This window comes from Cornus florida, unplaced genomic scaffold (assembly GCF_030987335.1).
Source record: "Cornus florida cultivar Cherokee Brave unplaced genomic scaffold, ASM3098733v1 CherokeeBrave_3.0.0_Hap2_Chr08, whole genome shotgun sequence".
Lineage (NCBI taxonomy): Eukaryota > Viridiplantae > Streptophyta > Magnoliopsida > Cornales > Cornaceae > Cornus > Cornus florida.
The window spans coordinates 35803649-35829305 of NW_026775578.1; the positions used below are offsets into that span (position 1 = coordinate 35803649).

General features: G+C 36.5%; 1 protein-coding gene and 1 long non-coding RNA gene across 2 annotated transcripts; both read right to left on the reverse strand.

Moving 5' to 3' along the window:
* Positions 1 to 719: 719 nt before the first annotated feature.
* On the reverse strand, positions 720 to 5530 carry LOC132271287 (acyltransferase GLAUCE). The gene is made up of 2 exons (XM_059772625.1): positions 5050 to 5530; positions 720 to 2094 (listed from the first exon to the last, which is right to left on the reverse strand). The coding sequence occupies exons 1-2, from the start codon at positions 5488 to 5490 to the stop codon at positions 1183 to 1185; spliced, it is 1353 nt and encodes a 450-aa protein (XP_059628608.1). The 5' UTR covers positions 5491 to 5530; the 3' UTR covers positions 720 to 1182.
* LOC132271288 (uncharacterized) lies at positions 2166 to 5043 on the reverse strand. The gene is made up of 2 exons (XR_009469691.1): positions 2685 to 5043; positions 2166 to 2368 (listed from the first exon to the last, which is right to left on the reverse strand). It is a non-coding gene; the product is annotated as an uncharacterized LOC132271288 (long non-coding RNA).
* Positions 5531 to 25657: the final 20127 nt, after the last annotated feature.

Consider the following 25657-nt stretch of genomic DNA (forward strand, 5'->3'; position numbering starts at 1 on the left):
TTGGTTCAAAGTGACAGTCTTGCATAGTATTAAAACTATGTTAGTCATGGACTGGTTTTCACGGGCATCTTCTAGTAGTTTAGTCGGTAGAATGTCTAGCTGCCCAAAGATAAATCTTTTACGCTTAAAACTAATGAATACTGAATCAAACCTGTCCTAGGAGTTCAAAACGCTTTATGATTATTAATATTACTTTATTTGGTTTGTATAGTTTTAAAACATTATTGGGATCGTTGGCATATGCAATGTTAAATGAGTAAATAGAAACTACACATGCAGTCACATGGAATTTTAAACTTTTGTACTCTGTTTTCAACAGAAACATTAAGATCAATAGAGAACTTATACATTAATTGTAAGAGAGTAATAATTTTCTGAAAACTGTCAGGAAACAAATTTTGAACTATTTTCTTCTTCTTCTTCTTTAATTCACTGAAAACAGAAAATTGTTTTAAGAAACTAAATCAAGCAAGCTATAGTTTCCACATTAACTCTTTTCATTTAGTTTAAAGCTCTAATATAGTCACACAGTTTGCTAGCAACAGTTATATCTATTAGCACTTCATGCATGTGTATATATATATCTATGAACAAATGTATTCACTCATTTAACACTGCATGCATGCATACACAAAATTCTGCATATCTTCATACATTTATTGAAATCCCAGTGATATGCAGAAAAGAGTACTTCAATCAGTCCTCACCAACCATCAATCTGACTTAATAACACTTCTAATCACATGCAGTAGTTCATCCATTAATTTCATATTGTATCACAAATATATTAACTCGCATCACTAATTAAGTACACAAGAAAATCTTTATTGTGCCGGGATCAAGTAGCGATGATAGGATCACCCACTAACCAAACACCGACACATGTAGTGATATGTCGACCTACTAAAATAGATACATTCTTATTTATGTGACAAGATACGAAAAACTAGTAGATGGTGGTCTCGGCCAATTACTAGCTGAAACACACAGAGGCAACGTGTTAGCTTTATTCAGCTTTTTGTTCGAGTGTCAACTAGCAATCGGTCTTAAACCATCTAATAATTTCTTCACCCGACATAATTGGTTGATTACACTGATATCGACACGGTACTCTCGGTGCAAGAAAGATTTTCTCGCTATATATATTTCACACCCATAAAGCTAGAGAGAGATAGTGTGTGTTTATGGTAGGAGCTTATGGAATAGGGTTTGGAATTTCACCATCTCTTTAGCAGGGAGAGCCACCAAAACATTGACCCCATCATTGTCAACACCTTCAATGTCAGGAAAGAGCAAGATGATATCCTTCCTGTGGCACACCACAGGACAACTATACCTTGGCTTCCCCCATGGATACTCAACTTCAGCAAACCCTAATCTCCACCATGAAGAAATCAGGAACTCCCCATGTGGGAACCCTTTGTACACCTCTCCCCAATCTATGGCAGACCTTGCATACTCATCTGTCATTCTACCAGCTCCCTCTCCCACCATCTCCACCAACCTCCAGAAGGGCCCCTCCTCCAGCTCCCGGCACTTGGCCGTCGCGTAAGCCGTCAGCACCGCGTTCCCGGTGTACGACGGTGGCAGCGGTGGACGCAACCTCGGCCTTATGTCCACCGCGTAAAGTACGGTGGAGGACCTTTCTAGGGCTTCTTCTTCTGTAGTACTGGCACATGACAAGGCCTTGCATCGCCAGATATGCGCCGTCACCGCGTTGAAGCCGGTGATCTTGATGGTTTTGCCGGCGTTCATTGCTCCGGTTTTTGCCTTCTCCTTGAGGGAAGATAGGTCGCCGGAGCTTAGCCGGAGGATTTTGAAGTCAAGGTCTTCCTTAGGGCAATCAAAGACTGTAGGGTTTGGGGTTTCTTGGCCTGGGAGTTTGAGCTTGAGCAGCTCAGGGTGAGGGAAGGTGACACGTGGCGGGGATCGAGCGGCCAGGAGTCGGCGGTCATTGCAGGGAATGACAAGCAGGGGTTTGTCAGAAGCTTGGGATGCTAGGTTTTGGAGGAAGATTTTGAAGCTCAACCCATCAAATGTTGCATGGTTTGTTGATATACCAATTGCAAAACCACCACACTTGAATGATGTCACCTGTAACAAGCAAACAGTTAACATGGACATTAGAGCTATTGTCTGCATTTTTTGTGGCACTCTAGTTAAAATTGAACTCGGGACAAGAAGTTCTCTTTATTTAATCACCGGATAAAAACAATTTTTTAAAAATTTAATAAAAAATAACGCTAGCTCAATGTACGAAACTCTCCCATGACACTTAGTATGTCAAGAGATTATTTTTTGTTTAGATATGTGACCACCAAATTACAATGAAATAATCTTACTGTTGCGTCGAGGCCCGACCTCACTGCTGTGAATTATAAAAAAGAAGAAAAAAGAAAAAGCCAAAGTAAGTTATATAAACCACTTCTGGTTTTAAAGGTTTAAATCTTATTAATATCTAACAAAAGAAGAAAAAAGAAAAAGCCAAAGTAAGTTATATAAATTACTTTCAATGAATGTTGAAACAGCTCTACAAGACTAGAATTTTTTGCATGTACAACACGAATATATATATATATATATATATATATATATATATATATATCACTTTTTTATATGGTCTAGTTTCCGTATCAATGTTAGTTTTAACATTATTGAAGAAAGTGGGTGGAAAGAGCAATTACTTTTGGGGTTTTTCTCTTCCGTTCCTTTCTCTAATCCCTCCAATCAAACAAATAAAAGCTCCCCCATTAAATTCTTCTTCCTTTCATTCTGTTTCCATCCTTCCCTCTGCTCATTCTTTTGCCAAACAGACAGTAAAATAATGAAAGAGTGACATTCAAGGACAATGTTGTCGAACAGATACTAATTAATATTGTTATTAATTATAGAGGACGGTAGACCTACTAATGCGGTCATATAGAGCTATTCAACATTAAGGTACCATTGTGGATAGTTTATTATTATTATTATTTTCTTTCTTATTACTTTTATTTTTTTTTTAGGGTGGGTAAGGACGATTGTGAATGGTTGGTATTTATTGTAAAATGAATAATGATTGGTCATTTTGGTTGTATTGGCAGTACAATGAATTATGTTTCTGTTTCTGACCAACTACATAATTGCGGACCAATTAGCTGGGGTTGGAGCCAACAACTATGTGAGACACCTGATTTAACTGAACTAATTGTGATGGGAATAGTTCTGGATCACAAAATTAAAATTACTAATTCTAAATTTTCTTATATGAGAATGCACTGATTAAAATTAGAAACGTTTCAATAGCAACTTCATTTTATATTCTTAAGAAAATTTGAACCTTTAATATTTTAGATAAAAGAGAAGTCACTGAATTACTATGGTAGGTGGTAATAGTCTCTTTCTCCTTAGATAATAGATATGTATATGTTTTTCATTGAATTTATAGATGGTTTGACTTCAACACACTTGTTGCAAATAATAACATCAACACAACTGTTGCAAATATATATATATATAAATTACACTTTTCGTTCCATAATAATTATTCATCTTTTTTTTTTTTATTATCTTAAAATACTTGTCCACTTATTAAATTTAAATAACATATTTCACATTTTTTTATAAAATATTTTTAAAAATTTTAAAAAAATTTAAACTTAATTATATATATATTTAAACTTAAAAAATATTTTTTTAATTTTTTAAAAAAATATACAATAATTTTTAAAAGGGACAATGCAATAATGTTTCTTTAAAAAGTTTTATCCCCTACTTCTATTGCGGGAATGTCATTATGATGGTAGACAAAGGATATAAAAGCTGATGTACATGGCACCGTCAAGATGGACTTTGGCAAATGCCTTGTCGTGAACAGTTGAAGGAGAGGCATGCATGGATTGGTGGCATTTATTAGGACATCACACTTTCAGGCGGATCACACCCTCACAACTATAACCACCCCAAAGAAGATTTGTCACATCAATGTGTGTGTCAGAGAAAGAGAGAGCACTTCCACCCCGGCCAACTGGGATAACTTCAAGAAAAAAAAAAAAAAAAAGGACTCAAGAGATTGGTGATGGTGAGGGCGATGGTGATGAGATAAGAGGTTGGGTTTTAATATATTTTGATTTCGTATTTCAACACTTCTATTATAATTCTTGATTTAATGATATTGTCGTTATAGGGTTAGTTGTAACACTCTCGTAGTTTATAGATTGAGGTGGATCCAAATGATCTTACCTGTCCAGGAGAGTTTCGAATTCAAAAAGAAAAAATAATAAAATAAAGGAGAAGAAGAAGAAAAAAAAAAAAAAAAAAAAAAAAGGGATATGTAAGAGATGATGAATCATGGGAAGTTTCGGAAAAACCTTTTTGTCTGTCCTATGGTTGAGACTTGAGAGACGTTCTCGTGATGACTTTTTCTTTTGTAAAATTTAGCCTGGGATTTTTACCCTATCCTTTTGAGTGCATACGGTCACATTTGTGGTCTTACACATAGGAAGAATTAAATACAGATACAACCGAATGGACTTTCAAAATTGCAGTTTTTATTAACACCCAAATAGAATTAGGCTACTTAATAAAATAAAAAAAATTAAATGGTCCCTTAGAAGGCTGCTTCATTTTGGAACTAAAGATTATAGATTGAAATTGAAAATAGTCTCTCCTTACTTATGTAAGTAAGTCTGCCCGCATCTGATGCTCTCTAGACTCTGCAGCAAGGGCGGATAATATATTGTGGAGTGCGCTAATATATTTTGGGGTTTATTAGTACTATTATTTATTTGTTATTTTTTTTTTTGGCTAGACTAAAATTACCTATGGTAAGGCTCAAGCCCACCAAAACCCCCTACATCCGCCTTTGCTCTGCAGCGATGAAAACCGCGTGCACTAGGCTACCTCAATAAACCTATATTTCTAAATGGATCCACTTGATTTCAGTACTCAAATACGTTTCATATAAATGTGTGTCATAAGGAGAGGGATAGAATATAACCAACATGGAATATAATGCATGGCAATATGAATCGCATGGACAAATGCAGTAAGGTGTCTTTAATTCTATACCTGGACAATGCATAGGGGCTGATCATTTGGTCCCAACTTATCCATACTCTGGATAATAAGTTGTCGAAAACCCGGGTTAGGATAAACCAAATCACCAATCTCATGCAAGGTAAACTCGCTAGAGGCCACCACGAAGCCCGCCCCGGCTCCATTGCAATCGATCTCAAACCGACCCAATTCAGGATTCAGTTTCAACCTACCTGCCAAGAAATCATAGGGAACTAGTACCTTACAAAACGCGGTTCGGACCTTCTCTGCCAGAATTTCACTAGGGAAGTCCGGGTGAGCCGGGAAGAAATGGACTGTTTGGACATTGAAATTGAGAACTTGGTCTATGTTTGACAAGAACATGGATTTTCTCTCATTTTCTTGAAATGGAAAAACCAGGGAGGTGTCATGGAGAGTGACCTTGAGGTCTTCAATGACAGGAAGGCTTCCCATATGCTTTTTTTTTTTTTTTTGGTTGTGATGTGTTATGAGTTTGTTTCTTTTGCTAGGCTTGTTTACTTATAGCATGGTGGAGTTGAGGATAGAACTAATTGAATGCTCAAATGACAGGTAGTTACACGATTTTTTGGTGTCACAGCTAATCCAAAGATTACACGTGTAGTTGTGTCATTGGAATACTACTTTTGGTAGGACCAAGTGGACCTACTTTCAATAGTGACAATCGGGACTTCATGATTTTTCGCTGCTCTGGCTGTCAATCTGCTACCAGTTGGAGAAATATTTAAAAAGTGGTTGAGTAAGTTAAGTGACGTATAGGAGGAATATTGTGTGCTGAAACAGGTTCAAAAGATGTGTGGATGCATGTGTGTTTTATGATAAGAATCATAAGAGCCTTTATTGATTAGACGATAGAAAAGTAGAAAATATTTTTAAAATGGGTGACAAAAAAAAAAAAAGAAGCTAGAAGTGATAATTCAGTGCCTCGACAGTATGCGGACTTTTTCGGGCTGGACGTAACATCGGATCAAGAATTGGGTCTAAACAGAGTGTTTCGCGATTTGATCCAAAAACCTAAACTATTAGGTGAGATTAACACTCAATCAATATATACCTTTCTCATTCGGATCCGATGTGGGGCACTTATAACACCTACCATGAGACTGCCTCCTACCTATGAGAAAGCAAATAGTTGTTGTAATTTTTGTATCCTTGAGTTTATCCAATCCTTTGGCTTGTGTGTCATTCAAATTTTCTGGACAAACTCAATGCATGAAACTTCCCACTTTCATGATTATGAAGTTGGGAAAGAGTTAATTAGATATATACAATCTTACTTTTGCATGTTACGAGAGTGTTTTCTTATTTTAAACTTCCCACAGGAATATTGTGTGCTGAAACAGGTTCAAAAGATGTGTGGATGCATGTGTGTTTTATGATAAGAATCATAAGAGCCTTTATTGATTAGATGATAGAAAAGTAGAAAATATTTTTAAAATGGGTGACAAAAAAGAAGAAGAAGCTAGAAGTGATAATTCAGTGCCTCGACAGTATGCGGACTTTTTCGGGCTGGACGTAACATCGGATCAAGAATTGGGTCTAAACAGAGTGTTTCGCGATTTGATCCAAAAACCTAAACTATTAGGTGAGATTAACACTCAATCAATATATACCTTTCTCATTCGGATCCAATGTGGGGCACTTATAACACCTACCATGAGACTGCCTCCTACCTATGAGAAAGCAAATAGTTGTTGTAATTTTTGTATCCTTGAGTTTATCCAATCCTTTGGCTTGTGTGTCATTCAAATTTTCTGGACAAACTCAATGCATGAAACTTCCCACTTTCATGATTATGAAGTTGGGAAAGAGTTAATTAGATATATACAATCTTACATTTGCATGTTACGAGAGTGTTTTCTTATTTTAAATAGTACCAGAACCCCCCCCCCCCCCCCCCCCTTTTTTTTTTTTTGGGCAAAGACATACAAGAAAGAAAGCAAAAGCAAAACAAAACAAGTAACAAGCCACGTCCGCTATAGCAAAAGGCAAAATGGAAGGAGGAAGAGCAGGCAAAAACTGATCCGATCAAAGCCCAGGGTGTGAAAGAGCAGCTAAAGCATGAGCCACCCGATTACCTTGGCGCCGAACATGAGTCAAAAAAGCAGAAGGAAATCTCCGAAGATCTCGAGTAATATCAAAGCAAATAGAAACAATTTCCGCTGGACAAGAGTCGCCACGCAACACTCCCTCCACAACAACTTGGGCATCCGATTCAAACCAGATACTAGAGAAACCTAACTCAAAAGCACAAAGGATGGCACGCTGACAAACAACGGCTTCCGCCTGCAGAGACGAAGAAGCGAAAAACGGACAAAAAACAACTACTTGAAGCATAGCTCCACAAAAATCCCGAAAAACAGCGCCGCCACCCACTAACAACGACCTTCGACAAAAAAAAGCATCAAAATTACATTTGACAATTCCTAACGGAGGAGGACACCGAGAACCCACTGAAGAAAGTGCTGGCCTGGACGTAAAGAGGAGCATAAAAACCGAGCATCTTTGGATTCCCAAAAACTAACAATTGCTTTGTGAACCACAATCTCCGGACTCCATAAAATTCCGTCAAAGACCAACCAATTCCGAGCTTTCCAAATACCCCAAACACAAAAAGAAATCAAATTAAGAACACCCTCAAACTTCGAAGAGAGTATAGCCCAATGCAAAAGAAAACTCCAACTAACCCGGAAAGAAGGGAAAGACCGGCCTGAAAAATCCAAACGCAGTGGAGAAAGCTTCCATACCTGAATGGAATGAGGACACGAAAAGATAAGATGCACCACAGTCTACTCCTGTAAACCACAACGAGGACAAATAGGCGATACATTACACCCTCGAGCCAACAAAGCAACACGAACTGGCAAAGCACGAAGAGAACATCGCCAAAAAGTGTTGCACCTTAGATAGAGTACGACACCGCCAAATAGAGGACCAATCACAGACTGAAATGGAAGGCCAGAAAAGTGAGTACTTGACATCGCCAATTGATAAGCAGATCGCACTGAAAATCTACTTGACCTCTCCGGAGCCCAAATGACAATATCTGGTTTAGCCCAACAACTAATGCGTATTTTGAGAATTTCCTGCACTATAATAGGAGAAAATAACTGAGCCAAAACATTCTCTTTCCATGTAGACGTAACTGGATCAATCAACTCCGCCACATAAGAGTATGGACTAAGAGCGTGAGGCGGTGAAAGTTTCCGATCAAGCGTAAGGACCCAATGATCATCACAAATATGCGTTGAAATGCCATTCCCAATTAGCGTACGTAAACCCTGTCTCAATAAAGGTTGAGAAGACCAAACACTACGCTAACCCAGGAAGGATTAGATCCCAAAGAAGCATCCAAAAATGTTAAATACTTAACCTTAAGAAGCTGATACAACAAACCTTGCTTCCTAACCTGAAAATTCCAAGCATGCTTCGCTAAAAGTGCCAAATTAAAAGCTTCCAGGTCGTGAAAGCCAATACCACCCAAAGACTTACTCCGACAAAGCAAATCCCAATGAATCTAATGAATCGCCCGATGTTTGTCTTTATTACACCACCAGAAGGAACGAATATGTTTCATCAAATCTTGACACAAAGTAGTGGGAAGCTTAAATGAAGACATAACATATGTAGGTAAAGCATTCAAAATGGCCTCAATCAAGACTTCTTTCCCACTCGTGGACTAAGACTTTGTTTTCCAAAAAGATAACCGGTCCTAAATTTTAGTCAGTAAAAACTGAAACACATCCCGTTTGGAGCTTTTTAAAAGTAACCGGTCCATTTGTTTCTTTGGTGGGTTCTCGAAAGATGGTTTTAAAAAAACAATTCAACTGAACAACAAATCAAATACAGTAGCTATTTAAAACTAGGTGGTGTACAGGTAACAACCAAATTTTAGTATAAACAGGTCAAGAAATTGTTGGGTTGGGGGTTGGCAATGCATTTATACCTTATTATGGCTAGGCATTTGCAGCATATGGTATAATATATATCCATATGGAAATATTTGACATAAATTGTTGAAGGTGGTTTTGCAATATGCTTCACATACAATAGCTATTTGCAATTTTTATAGATTTGAATTATAAAAATAATTTAGATGAGACACTAATTTATTGGACTATCGAGTCAACTGTTAATAGTCTTTATTTACTTTTCAATTTTTCACGTAACCTTATTTATAGCTTTCACTTATGAAAAATACCGCCATTTAAATTTTCAGGGAAATATATATATATATATATATATATATATATATTACCCTTTATGGTGTTGTTTCTCCCTATCTCAATTCAAGCAGGGTTGGCTTGATGCAGTTTGAGCCCTAAAGTAATAATTAAATTAAGCTTTCTCCATCAAATTGATTATGTTAATATAGTATTAATAAATTTTATTTAAAAACACTATTTAAGTTTTTTTAACTTGATAGGTGAGATTAATTATCTTGAAATCTACGTGAAGAGAGTAATAAATGACGAAAGTACAAAAGTTTGAACAAATAGTGATATTGAATTTAATTGGTAATTCAAAGGTGTGAAATTGTTGAAAGAGAACAATGTTGTAATTATAAGAAAAAACTAAAAGAAATTTGTATTGCTTAATAAAAGAGCCCTTGGGAGTTAATAATACACTAAATGTTTCATTAATGTATACTCCTTATATATATATATATATATAAAATCGACCTATATATATATATATATATATATATATATATAATATAAAAAAAATCGACCAATAGAAGAAAGAATTATTTTTATTTGGTAATTAATATAATACACAAAGTAATAATTAATTCATTAAAAGAAATATATAATTAATATAATGAGATATGGTGCCTCTTCTCCTGCTGGGGGGTCTTAAACTATGGTGTGTTTGATAAAATTGAAAATAAAATATTAAAAATTTTAAGAGCTGAATTTTAAGTGGTGAAATTTTTAAATAATAATTAAAAAATAAATATATCTTGATATCTTTTTAAATTTTTAACATTCAATTATAAATAATATAAGTCCCTCTCCTATTGGGCCTTAGACCACCGCCTGAATTGATTTCTAGTTGAACCCGAAATCAAGGTAGGAATACATCTTTGTTTGACGTATGCGTACAATGACCATATATATATATACATGTTCATTTTCTTTCAGATGACTGGACCAAATTTGAAGTGGTGTTCATTGAAACGTGATAAATATAGTTGGCTGGACCTCATTTATGGTTTTTTCCTATAACCGTCCCATTAATTTTGCAATCCCATTACAACCAATCCAAATAAATTTGTCTACATAAGGCACCAAGTTTAACACGTCTGTGCCAAAAATACCTCAAAATAAAGAGGTTAAATAACCTAAAGGATGATTAAAGGCTCAACCAACACAATTGACCGCAGAGGAAGCTAGTTTAGCAGACCCTAGTGGACCCCACAAGGCTAGGCTAGTAGAATCGTAGAGGGTTCTACTTTTTAGTTGAATTTTGTGATTGATGCTAAATTTTGCTTTATGAAAAGCAAAATACCTAGAATTGCCCTTGAAGTAGGGAGTGTTATAATGGGGAATTTTTCTCTCTCTCTTTTCTATGCAAGTTTGATAGTCTCCTTGTCGAATTTGCCTTTTCAACTAATAATAAATAAATAAAGAGAAAGAAAAATAGCATACACCAGATAAAAAATTACATTGGCGAGGTTTTGTATTTGATTCTATAGGAAGGCCCAATGAATTAAAACCATGAAGTACCTAACACAAGATAGATCTTTCAAAGACAAAGTTTATAAAAGAAAATGTAATTAGAAAAAAAAAAAGAAATATTGCATATCCTAGTAAGAGAAATGACATGTATTAAAAAGTTTGGAGTGAGAATTCCGTGATCGACTACTTTCATATGAAATTAAGACAATAAGAGTGACGATGACGACGACTTCGTGGACAAAATAAGACCTAATTGCACCGTATTTCATATTATTCTAACATGTTTAACCACATGACTTATTTAATTCAATTTTATTAGTTCCCCTTTCAATTCGATCACTAAATATATTTGAAATCATGTGAGATGAATAACACATAAATGTGTCTCAAATATGTGAGAACATGACGTAGCTAGGGAACACATTCGGGAGGGATTGGCACTGTACCATATTGGGGAGGGCATTGTTGAAAATATATATATATATATATATATATATATATATATCTAATAAAAATTATTTATAGTCATGTGCGTTACGTTTTCTAAAATAGGATTACAATGTGATTATTGATACTTGATGGATTGGGCTGTACTTTTCAATTGGTGGTCTAATTGGAAGTATGGTTTTATACTAGGAAGGGAGACTAAGGTATATTTATTTATAGAGAAACCGTCCCCCTTGTTGTTGTTATATATTAAGGTTTTAAACTTTTATTTAGCCCTATCGAAGGACAACTCTTAGAAGGGAGTAAAACACTCTAATGTTTTTGCAGGATCACAAAGAATTCTATAGTTATCTTCCAAAATCTAAAAATATATGTGATTTAATCATCAATAAGGTACGAGACTAAATTCTTTATTTAATTAATTGTAATATTCTTGATTTCTACAAGTGAATTATTTGAATAAAACCCAACAATTAGTATCAGAGCAATCTCAGGGTTTGTAGAAATCAAAATAATAAAAATTGATTTAAGATCTAATATACACAAAAATTATAATATTTGAATCGGTGTTTTTTGGATTCATTATTTTTTTATTCTAAAATATATCGATTCATGATTGGGTACTGATTTCTTCATTGATCGTGCCAACTGTCGTTGTTAACTTAGTCCCCAATGTAAGCACTGCTATTTGTGTCCCGATGTAAATTGTGTAATTGTTGCTTACATGCACAAATACGGACTTATATATATATAAAGATTGTGGTCTCTTTTTGAACTAAAGTACCATGATTGCAGATCGATTTTGGTTTCCCGGCATATGTTTCACCATGTTTATATACTATATTATATATGTGCGAATCACCATTGTCATGTTTTACATGATTTGGGTTTTAAAGTATGTATGGGTCATTCAATTAAGTATTGGTTGACATCATCTTTTAAGATGAATTCAGTAAACAATATATATTACTTGAATTTTATGTACACACAATATTCTGGTGACTCATCTATTATTGTCCTTGTGGTATTTGTGTGTTGACTACTTAAGTGGCCATTATTCTATGTACACGCAAATCTTGCATTTAGGATGTCACGCAAGAATGGACTCCTATATCAAATTTGTGATTTGTCTTCAAACAGTGTCATGATATTAAAGGTCTTGATTTGCATGAACATGTTTCTTAAAGGTTTTGATTTGTATATGTGATTGTATCTGAAAAACTTAAATATATGAAATTTTTTAAGGTTTTTGTTTTTTCTTTAAAACCAAAGAACCATGAATTAGGATCTCGATTTCAATGCATAACTTGAATTGAAAGACACACGAAACAATAATGATTATAGAGTTCAGTTTGTACTTAGACTAAAGTATAAGGTATACATGCTTCTTTGAAATATGACTTGTCCCGCATGCATGTATATAGTGGTTCCATAGTTCAAAATCTGATTTCGGTCCATGAATTAATACTCCATAATTTATGGAATGATTTGTTTTGTCCAGTATATATATCATGTATGTATAAATTATTTGATGTCAAATTAAGAATTTTAATTCATATTATATTACATGGATAAGTGATCTTTAAGTGGGACATGAGATTATGTGGCTATTTAGTCACACCCTACCCAGTGTTTTTATTAAGTAATTCATGATACTTGGTTAATTTTAGGTTAAAAAACCCATGAGACTTATGTGCGGTAATCAAGCAATATTAACCTAGTTGATTTTGAGATTGAAGTACTTTAAATTGTTTATCGGATATATAATATACATGCATTAAGTTTTTATTATTTTCTGTTAATTAAAGTAAAGAAAGAACTAATATTCTTTAAATCTTGATTAATGTGCATGTTATTATTTTGTTCACTGTAATTTCTTGATACGTATGAGGAGGCTTAATTTTTATTTGTGTTAAAACCATTTATATTACAGTGAAATCAAATGTTCCATAATATTTGGATTTAGTTTATGTGCATTATAAATAAATTATTGAACTTAAATAAATGGAACTTCTGCAGTATAGGTTCTTCCTTGGGGTTTAGGAAGACTAGTAAAGTGACTATTTCAAATGTGATAGCCAAAGTGGGTGATGCTTGTCAAAAGGTGAGTTGCTCACGGAAGTTATTATCTTTTGAAATTTTAAGACATTGGTCTTATTGAGGTCTCACAGTGCACTTACTTACATGAGGGCATTAGTTTTGTCAAAAGGTGATTAATATCTTAGTGTGTGATAAGTGAGTAGTAGAATATTTGAGAATGCTTGAATTATAAGTAAATAATCCTCTTGCCAAAAGGTAGTGGAAGTGTTTAGCAGTAATTCAAGTATAATCAAATAGGTCTATGTATGATTTTATCACAGGTCTGGGTAGCAAAGTAAAATCTAAATTTCTGCCAAACGGTGATTTTTTGATGGCATTTTATCTGTTCTTGCAGGGTGGATAGTTTTTTGCACATAGTAAAACACCCTGAGAAATTCGGCTTAAAATTCCAAACACGAATAAAAGTAATAATCCCTAAAGCTGTGACATATTATTTTATATGTTGCTTATGTGGTGTTATTCAATATAACATTTATTCAGACTATAGATGTTTCTGCAATTTAAAGATAGCTCACAGGGATTAAACCATTGAATGGTTAAAATTATATTGCCTAGAAGACAGGTTTTGATATTATATTGGGTTTCTTAGACTACGAGTCTGTATTTTTTTAGGAAGAAACCCATATGCCCAGTACAGAGTTTTCTTAGGTAGAAAAGTTGTTGCATTATTTATTATTATTTTTTTATGTGGACTAAAAGTACTACCATACCATTAGGTTAATTTATGCTTCTATTGGTGATGCTATTCAGGGTGATATTTTGGTTTTTGATCCTGCCAATGAACTTTTTGATTTTATCTAGAAAGAGTTAATGAGCATTAAGAAGTAACTACAATACTATTATCTGATATGGTTTATATTAGTCAGATATGATGGCAATGGTTCAGTAAGGGAGTACATCTATATGATGTGTAAGCTGGTTAATGATCTGAGATAGTAGGGAATCATATTTGATGATAAGTTATTAGTTCATATGGTGATCTATTCTCTACTTCAGTTTTTTTTTTTTTTTTTTAAGCTTTTCAAGGTGAATTATAATTCATAAGAAGTTAAATATGGGATTAACCAGCTGTTATGACTTTGTGTGATTGAAGGGGAATAACTCAAGGGTGTTAAAATTGAGTTAGCTCATCTTATCGTGACAGCAAAACAGTTTCAAAAAGAAACTAGGCGGCAAGAAAGTGTATAAGGCTGAACATAATTAAAAAAAGGTAGAACAATACATGAAAATTAAGACATTGATCATATAATGATAAATGTTGGTTCTGTAGAAATAAAAGGATATAAAAGAAAAGGTTATTATGGTGAAAAAGAAAAACAAAGCGTGAAAGAAAATTGCCATGTTAATATTTGAGTCTAACTTTGTAAAAGTATAAGTATAGACATGGTGGATGGATTCGGGCGTGATCCTGCTTGTTTCTTGTTTTTCTATAGACTCAATATCTTCTGAATAAAATCATACTTTGGTTATAGAGGATTCATCTATGCTATGCATAGGATATTGGGGAATGTCTCTCAAAAACGATTTAAACTCTTGGTCAAGGATGAGATTATTGGACCACTAAAATTTTTCAGATTATGATTAATGTGTTGACTGTGTCAGTGGGAAGATACAGAAAAAACACAAATTTTGAGGCTAGTCGGTCATTTGGTCTTTTGGACTTTATTTATACCAATATTTGTGGTCCATTTCCTATTATAGCTCGAGTACGGTAAAGTTATTTTATTGTGAAAACCCTCAGATCCGAGACATGGGTTGATCAGGCTCAGGCCCAAACCCGAGGGATATCAAACAATTAATATGTAACCGAACACAGAATACAAGATAAAATAAGAAATAAAAATAATAAGCTGAAAGAATGCTAATTGAAAATCCTTTAAAATAATATAATTATTGAAATCTATTAAATCCAAACTCCATAGGTTTATAACTTGGAAATCCATCCATTGGACCCCTTATTAAAGATTCTCAAACCGAAACTGAAATAATAGAAATAAAGTCTAAAGCTAACATAAAGAAGATTCCTACATAGTCGGAGGAATGAATATTTGTATCTGCGCTGCACGTCTAAGCTCTAACCCTGGAACTGATGAACACCTGAAAAATAAAGAAGTGGGTCAGGCCCACATGCAAGTCCTGATCTACTACAATCCAAACAGTAATTCAATACGCAGATACATCTTAGGAAGACTCAACAATATCTAGAGTAGTCCATATATGTATATAGTACACACTATAGGACGCTCGCTAGTCCAGTAGGTTTGTCTCAGCCTGAATAGAAGGCAACATGCAAATACGCACCCTAAGGTGGGCATGAGTACCTAGACCTACCAGGGAACAACACCTACGTCCAGTTATCTATCCTAGGCGATATACGCGCCCTAACCATAGTCATGAGACTCAAGCTCATACCACGGCACCATATAATATATATATAAAGTCCGTACTCCTCCTAATACAGTATACCATCCATCTGTGTAGTGGTCTGATATATGTATAACAACTCCATCCTGAAACCATAGTAGGTCATTCAATTCACAATTGATATGACACATGTAGGTGATGGATTTAACCTTTATGATTAATCCATACCTTAATCCAAATTTAGGTAGGCCTAGTGTCTGAACTAGTCCATACCTAGCATGTTATCGTCCCATACCAGTACATACCATCCTCCAGTTAACAGAGTTGATAAAACAGTACTAAATAGTTATCAACCTAACTCCCAAAATATGCACAAATCAAATTAATCCATAAATATAAAACTTAGGCATTCAGTCCAGGCCTAGAAATTATATTCCAACCATTAAATTTGCTAATTATGAACATAGCATTTACATCATGCATCAAATCCACTAATTGATAAAATTAACTGAATTGTTATGTCAATTTACTTCCAACCACACATAGATAATTCCAAAAATTTACTATGCTTATAAAACTGTCTAAATATAATTAAAACAGTATTAAACAAAAATCCCAATTCCAGTCCGTTAAATGACAAAACAAAAGTATGCAATTTACTTCTCCAAACAGTGCCATAACTGATGAAATTTATATCCAGTTTTAATCATCAGTTAATTCCATCCATATTTACATCTAGTTATACTGCTATATGCTTATACCATAATAAAAAAATATAAATAGCAGTTTAAGATTATACAGAGAAATCAAAATTCCAAAAATAGTAGACAAAAGAAAATTAATTCTTCAATTATCCTCCTACGGTTCTCTGTTTAAACTAAAGTTAATTCCATCCTCAATACCTACTTGTAACCATGCTTCCCAACATTTTTATAAGTCTTTGGCAATGATTTACACCCTCCAGTAGCTTTTAAACAACTTTAGAAAACCAATTTTCAGCCCAAACGGACCTTAAAATCAAAGTTCTGGGCAATTAAAGAGAGAGCAGGCTCTAGAAAAAATTTGAGCCTGCTCTTTCCATCTAGAGCCGGCTCTAGACTTTCTAGAGCCTGCTCTAGTGCACCAAGAGCCGGCTCCTCCTCTTTGGGAGCCAGCTCTAAGGGTTTTGGAAGCCTCTTCTTCCTCCCTTAGCAGCCTTCTGTCCGTTTAAGCTTCGTCTTCTCCCATTCCTGTGAGTACCAATTCTCTGTAGTACTTTTATTACATGTTTTTAAGGTCTATTCCAATTCCAGATTGATTATAAAACAAGGATATACAATGATATTTAATCAAAACTTGAATTGAAAAACAAATTGTTACCCAACGGAGCAAGGTTACAAAGTTACAGTTTTTATTACTATCTTTTTAAAACAACCAAGAACAGGTTTATTCCATGAATTGAAACATTGATTAAACATGCATAAAGGTTATAATTAAGCGTTAGTTTAATTCCTGGAGTCTTCCTAAACACGCACAGAACACAGATTTAAGAGATAGAGCAGAACAGAACTTGCCTTAAGTTTCATATTTGAAACTCTAAACTGTCGTCTCCTGAATTTTCTGACGAAGTTTCCGACTGTTGTTCCACCTCCGTCACTCTTGGTTTAGTCTTAGTTGAAGCCCACAACCCTAGCTTCCCTCCTTAATCCCTCTCTGTAAGCTCTCAAGTTTCCACTCTCTGTTTTCTCAAAACCACAACTGTTGCTCTCTGTATTTTTATTACGTATATGGGTTTTGTTTTTAAAACCCTAGGTAGAACTCGTACATGTATATTTATAAGTGTTTGTAATACACAACCCTAATTCTAGTTGTAATACAAGAAGGAAACCTACACATACTAAGTCGGCTACCATGAAACCTAAAACTCTAACCCTAATTTACGCATTTAAATAAATACACACTGAAATAAGTAATTAAATAAGTATAATAGGTAAAATAGTAAAAGTCAACTAATTAATTAAAAACGCTTAAAAAATTAATTCCAATTAATTCTAATTAATGCAAGAAAATACAATTAATCACTTAAACAAATAATTCCAATTAAGTAAACAAAATAAAATAATTAACAATTATTCAAATAAAAAGACAATTAAAGAAAACAAGTTAATAAATGAAATTTAAAATTTAATAAATACCAGGACTATTCTTTTGAAATTTGGGGTATTACATTCTTCTCCCCTAACAAATGGAATTCTGTCATCAGAATTCGCTCTTACCTTCTTCCAAAATATTAGGAAACTGCGAGCGAATGACATCTTCCCGTTCCCAAGTGGACTCAGCCTCATTGTGATGACTCCACTGCACACGAACTAAAGGTATAACCTTGTTACGAAGGATTTGATCCCGCCGGTCAACAATACGACACGGTGGCTCCAAATAAGTTGCATCCGGCTGCAACTCAATCTCCCCAACATCGATATGCTGATACCGATCCTCATCTCGCAGAAATTTCCGCAACATGGAAACATGGAACATATTATGAACGCGATCCAAGTTATTTGGAAGTGCCAACCGATAAGCAACAGCCCCAACACGATCCATAATCATGAAAGGACCGACAAACCGCAGAGATAATTTCCCTTTCTTCCCAAAGCACATAACACCATTCATAGGAGATATTTTGAGAAGAACCTGATCCCCAACCCGAAACTCCAAAGCACGAGTGCGACCATCCGCATAGCTCTTCTGCCTACTTTGGGCAGTACACATGCGATCTCGTATAAGAGCTATCTTCTCGGAAGTATCCTTGATGAACTCAGGACCCAAGAATCTACTCTCACCAACCTCCATCCAACAAACAGGCGATCGACACAGTCGGTCATATAACGCCTCAAATGGTGCCATCCCAATAGTCTTCTGAAAACTATTGTTATAAGTAAACTCCACAAGCGCTAAGTAATCCTCCTAGTGGCCCTTGAAGTCAAGAACACAGTACCGTAGCATATCCTCCATGATCTGATTCACCCTCTCAGTCTGTCTGTCAGTCTGAGAATGATAAGCAGTACTAAGATGTAACTCTGTCCCCAAAACCAGCTGAAAGCTCTTCCAAAATCCAGATACAAAGCTCGAATCCCTGTCCGATATAATAAACAATGGAATGTCATGTAGCTTCACAATCTTTGAAATGTAAAGCCTCGCCAACTGCTCCGAAGTGTAGTCAGTGCAAATAGGCAAGAAATGAGCTTACTTGGTCAACCTATCCACAATGACCCATATGGAATTATGCACTTTGAAAGAATTTGGTAACCTTCCACAAAATCCATAAAAATACTCTCCCATTTCCACTCCGGTATCGGTAGTGGCTGTAAAGCTCCTGACGGCCTTTGATGATCAATCTTGACCATCTGACAAGTACTACATCGAGAGACAAAAAGAGCAGTGTCCCTTTTCATACCTGCCCACCAAAACTGCCGCTTCATATCCTGATACATCTTATCGCCTCCCAGATGAACAGAAAATTCAGAGTGGTGAGTCTCAGTCATCACATCCTTCCTCAAATCATCAGCAGAAGGTACCACTAACCGTCCCTTGTACCTCAAACCTTCATCAGTCCCAACATAGTAGAATGGAACCTCCCCGGAAGCTATCTCTGCAACTTTATCGATACACTGCTGATCGGTGAGTTGGGCTTGCAAAACCTTGCGAATGATAGAAGGTGTAACCACTATGCAAGCCATAAAAGCGTCCGACAACTCATCTACATTCTTCAAAGCATTCTACTCAGTAGTGAATATAGCATAAAGACTACCAACAGGTCGGCGACTGAGTGCATCCGCCACCATATTCGCTTTCCCTGGATGATACTGTATAGAAAAATGATAGTCTTTCACAAACTCCAACCATCTGCGCTGTCTCATATTCAGCTCCCGCTGAGTGAACAAGTACTGCAGACTCTTGTGATCACTAAATAATCTGAAGGATTCACCCAACAAATAATGCCTCTAAATACGTAAGGCAAAGACCACTGCTTCCAACTCCAAATCATGTGTTGGATAATTAAGCTCATGAGGCTTAAGCTTCCAAGATCCATAAGAAATCGGTCGCTCCTCCTACATCAAAACACATCCAAAACCCTGCAACGAAGCATCTATGTAAACAAGATATTCGATCCCGCTCTGAGGAGTAGCCAGAACCGGTGCAGAAGTCAACTTCATTTTGAGCTCATCAAAAGGTCGCTGACAGTGCTCATCCCACACGAACTGTACACCCTTCTTGGTCAGATGAGTGAGTGGCCCCGGGATCTTAGAGAACCCCTGAATAAACCTCCGATAGTGTCCTGCCAATCCGAGAAAACTCCGAATCTCGGTAGGTGAAGTAGGCTGTCCCCACTCCACCACCGCTGAAACCTTGGCTGGATCCACCGCTATTCCTTTTTCTGACACCACGTGACCCAAAAACTTCACTTCTCATTGCCAAAACTCACATTTCTCAAACTTGGTATACAACTGGTGCTCACGAAGCGTCTGTAACACCATCCGAAGATGTCTCACATGATCGTCCTCAGACCTAGAATAGATCAAGATATCATCAATAAAGACAATGACAAACTGATCCAAATAAACCCGAAAGACTCTGTTCATTAAATCCATGAACACTGCAGGTGCATTAGTCGTCCCAAACGGCATGACACGAAACTTATAAGAACCATATCTCGTGAGAAACGCTGTCTTAGGAACATCCTGCTCCCTAACCCTCAGCTGATGATACCCAGAACGCAGATCAATCTTGGAAAAGTAGGTGGCTCCCTGTAACTGATCAAACAAATCATCGATCCTAGGTAGCGGATACTTGTTACGAATAGTAACCTTGTTTAATTCCCTATAATCGATACACAGGCGAAGCGAACCATCCTTCTTCTTCACAAATAGAACCGGTGCTCCCCAAGGTGATGTACTCCTACGAATAAAACCCTGGCTGAGTAACTGCTGAATCTGATCCCTCAACTTTCTCATCTCCACTGGTGCCATCCTATAGGGTGCCCTAGCAATAGGTGCAGTGCCTGGAGCTAAGTCTATCACAAAATCGATCTCGCGACTAGGTGCCAACCCTGAAATCTCCTGAAATACATTTGGGAAATCATGTACAATCGGTATGTTATCCAATGATACAGTAGTCCCCTCCTCCACATGGAACAAATAGGTGCTAGTAACTCCGCTAGTACGCGGCATAGCGACAACATACATGTCCTGACCAGGTATGGTAAACACAATAGACCTATCAAAATATTTAACTTAGGCATGGTAGTGAGACAACCAATCCATCCCAAGTATCACATCAAAAGTGTGCATGTCCAGGACCAATAGGTTGGCTAGAAATCTGAGTCTGCCAATATCTAATGTCATAGGTCCATCACTCTCATGTAAAATAGTTGTATCGCCCAATGGCGTAGAAATACCCTGAGGTCTAGTGCATACCCTCATCCTCATCCTAGATAAAATAATAAAAGTCCTAGCTGCAAATGAGTGTGTAGCACCCGTATCAAATAAAACACGTCCATGAAAACTATGTATAGGAAACTTACCCTCAACAGCCTGAAGTGCCTGCATATCTTGTGGCATGGGGTTGTACACCCTGCCATAATGTAACTGCTGCGGTGCCTGTCCCTGAGGCTGCGGCGGCGCTGGTAAAGTCGGATAAGTGTGTCCCTGAATCCGAGGAACCTGTGGAGCTGGTAAAGGCACTGGCGCTCTCTACCCCTGCTGCACATGCTGTCCCTGCCCCTGTCTCTGTCCCTGTCCCTGTCTAACTGTAGAACACTGCCTAGAAGTGTGACCATACTCTCCACAAGTATAACAACTACCCTGGAAAGTACCCAATGGCCCCCTCTGTCGGTTAGCTTGTGGCTGACCCTGTCCTACCTGCGGTCCCCCATTCTGTTGACACTGAATAGGTGCCACATCCTTAGGAGTATCTGAACCACCCTTGTGCTTCTTCCAAGGCTGCTGTCCCTGGAATCTGCCCTTGTCGTTCTGTCGGTGTCCATTCCCATTCCCTTTCTTAGCTGACTGATTAGCAGAGTCTCTGTCACCCCGCTTCTCACCCTTGGCCTGTCTGATATCCACAGTCAACTGATACTGCTGTAGCGCGGCGTCTACCACCTGAGCATAGGTAGTATAGGCTGGACTACCCATAGTTGTTAAAGGCTCAAGGCGCACAAAAGCGCAAAGGCCTCCTAGAGCCTGAGGCACAAGGCGCAAGGTGAGGCGCGCGCTCGACTGAAGCAAGGTGCACATTGAAAAAAAAAAAATCTATATATAAAGATGCAAAAGTCAACTAAATCAATTACTTAAGTTCAATATTCAACATAATGATACCAAAGCCAACTAAATCAAGTACTTGAGTTCAACAGTAAATAATTAAACATATTAATATAAAGATGCAAAAGTCAACTAATGAGAATTATGAGATAAAACTAAAACAAACATAGACAACAAAATACTAGGCATCTTTTAAAATACAAACTACATTCAAATTCAAGATAACAAAATAAATTCATGTCAATTATTGGTGTTGTAACAAAATAAACCAGATTTCAGTTAGCAAAAAAAACCAGATTTTAATTAGCAAAACCAGATTTCATGTCAATTAGCAAAACCAGATTTCAATTTCAAAGCAATATTAACATTTCAATTTTAAAAAAAAAAAAATACAGAGCTGCAGTCCAATTCCAAACTTCCAGTTCAGTTCATAAAAAAAAAAATGTCTGCAGTCCAGTTCCAAAACCAGATTTCAATTTCAAAGCAATATTAACATTTCAATTTTTTTTTTTAAAATACAGAGCTGCAGTCCAATTCCAAACTTCTAGTTTAGTTCATAAAAAAAGGAGAAAGAAAAGAAGACACAGAGCTGCAATCCAATTCCAAACTTCCAGTTCAGTTCATAAAAAAAGAAAAAAGAAAAAAGAAAAGAAGACACAGAGCTGCAGTCCAGTTCCAAACTTCCAGTTCAGTTCAAAAAAGAAAAGAAAAGACTGTGCACAGAGAAAGTTTGCTATAAAGAAGAGAGAGAAAAGAAGAAGAAGAACAAGAAGAATCTGTAGAAGAATAGAGAAGAATCTGCCGAAGAAGAGAGAATAATCTGCCAAAGAAGAGAGAAAAAAAGAGAGAGGAAAAAAAAGGGAGAAGAAGAAGAAGAGCGAAGAATCTGCTGAAGAAGAGAGAAAAAAAGAGAGAAGAAAAAAAGGGAAGAAAAAGAGAGAAGAAGAAGAAGAAGAGAGAAAAAAAGAGAGAAGAATCTGTAGAAAAAGAAAGAAGAATCTGCCGAAGAGAGAGAAAAGAAGAGAGAAGGAGGAGAGAGAAGAAGAAAGAGAAGAAGAAGAGAACAGTGACTTACCTGGATTCGGATCGTGATTCGTGAGAGAAAGTCGGCAGATTCAGATCGTGTCTTTGCTTCAAGCCTTCAAATCGCGCCTTTGTCTTTCTCTTTGTTTCAAAGTTTCTCTGGCCGATTCACTTCACTTTTACACTTTCCTTTTGCTTTTATTTTATTCTTTTCTTTTAGTAAAGTTGTCTAAAAAGTATAATAAACAAATAATAAATAATAAATAATAAACAAACAGCAAATAATAAACTAATAACAAAATACTAACAAATAAAAGGAGGCGCGCTTTTTTTACGCCCGAGGCCTCTCGCTTCTCATGTAAAGGCACACGCCTGTTCAAAGGGCAACGCCTTATGCATACAAAGGCGTATGACTTGCGCCTGTAGGCGCCTTATGCCTTGGGCGTGCGCCTTCGGCGCTTTTAACAACTATGGGACTACCTGTAATAGCTCTCTTGATAGACCACATCAGTCTCTTGACGAAACTGTTGCGCTTCTTCTCCTCTGTATCCACCTCCTCCGGTGTAAAGAGAGACAAACGTGTAAACTGCTGCTCATACTCTGCCACTGTCATGTTTCCCTGTTGCAGGTTGAGAAACTCAGTCTTCATGGCTGCCCTGACTGCATAAGAAAAATACTTTTCTTCAAAGCGTGCACTAAACTCATCATAAGTCAAAGCCATCCTCTCCTCTATGGTGGTAACTGACTCCCACCACTGTAGTGCATCCCCAACTAGCTTGAAGGTAGCAAGCATTTGCTTCTGAACCTCCGTGCACTGAACCAAGCGAAGATGTCGCTCAATGTCCTGTTTCCACTGGTGAGCTGCTCTCGCATCAGTGGAGCCGGTGAACTCAGGTGGGCTCCCTTTTGTGAAAGAGCTCCTTGCCTTCTCCCAAGTATCAGTTTGAAAAACCGGTGTTGGTACCGGTGCTGGTAACGGTGCCGGCTGTACCTGAGGCTGATTCCGAAGTGCAGCCGTTACCCCTACTTCTATAGCCCGAGTAATAAGGTCATTGAGGTGAGGAGGAAACTCTGGATCTCATCCCTGATCCCGAGTCTGCTGAACTTCCTCCTGTTCTTCATAGAACTGACCTTCATCCTCTTGACGCTGCCTACGGGCCACTTCCCTTCGTTGCCGATTGTTTCGTCTGGTTCTTGTGTTAGCCATTCTATCAACATAAAAAGACAGACATCAGCACGACTTAACTGAACCGTAAAGAATACAATGAATCTTAATACTTAAGCTTTAATGAAAAGAAAATGCTACGCGGAAGTCTTATACAATAGAATCCTAGAGACACTTGAACCTGGAGTGCTCTGATACCAACTATGATAACCCTCAGATCCGAGACACGGGTTGATCAGGCCCAGGCCCAAACCCGAGGGATATCAAACAATTAATATGTAATCGAACACAGAATACAAGATAAAATAAGAAATAAAAATAATAAGCTAAAAGAATGCTAATTGAAAATCCTTAAAAATAATGTAATTATTGAAATTTGTTAAATCCAAACTCCATAGGTTTACAACTTGGAAATCCATTCATTGGACCCCTTATAAAGATTCTCAAACCAAAACTGAAATAATAGAAATAAAGTCTAAAGCTAACATACAAAAGATTCCTACATAGTCGGAGGAATGAATATCTATATCTGCTCTGCACGTCCAAGCTCTAACCCTGGAACTGACGAACACCTGAAAAATAAAGAAGTGGGTCAGGCCCACATGCATGTCCTGATCTACTACAATCCAAACAGTAATCCGATACACAGATACATCCTAGGAAGACTTAACAATATCTAGAGTAGTCCATATATGTATATAGTACACACTATAGGATGCTCGCTAGTCCAGTAGGTTTGTCTCAGCCTGAATAGAAGGCGACATGCAAATACGCACCCTAAGGTGGGCATGAGTACCTAGACCTACCAAGGAACAACACGTCTAGTTATCCATCCTAGGCGATATACGCGCCCTAACCATGGTCATGAGACTCAAGCTCATACCACGGCACCATATAATATAATATAAAGTCCGTACTCCTCCTAATACAGTATATTATCCATCTGTGTAATGGTCTGATATATGTATAACAACTCCATCCTGAAACCATAGTAGGTCATTCAATTCACAATTGATATGACACATGTAAGTGATGGACTTAACCTTTATGATTAATCCATACCTTAATCCAAATTTAGGTAGGCCTAGTGTCTGAACTAGTCCATACTTAGTATGTCATCGTCCCATACTGGTACATACCATCCTCCAGTTAACAGAGTTGATAAAACAGTACTAGATAGTCATCAACCCAACTCCCAAAATATGCACAAATCAAATTAATCCATGAATATAAAACTTAGGCATTCAGTTCAGGGCTAGAAATTATATTCCAACCATTAAATTTGCTAATTATGAACATAGCATTTACAGCATGCATCAAATCCACTAATTGATAAAATTAACTGAATTGTTATGTCAATATATTTCCAACCACACATAGATAATTCCAAGAATTTACTATGCTTATAAAACTGTCTAAGTATAATTAAAACAATATTAAACAAAAATCCTAATTCCAGTCCGTTAAATGATAAAACAAAAGTATGCAATTTACTTCTCCAAACAGTGCCATAACTGATGAAATTT

Bases quoted from the DNA above. Each gene is read 5' to 3' on its own strand.
- LOC132271287 (XM_059772625.1), bottom strand. From the start codon at position 5,490: ATGGGAAGCCTTCCTGTCATTGAAGACCTCAAGGTCACTCTCCATGAC. The intron at 2,095-5,049 runs GTATAGAATTAA...TGCTTGTTACAG, and splicing joins AGCCCCTATGCATTGTCCAG to GTGACATCATTCAAGTGTGG.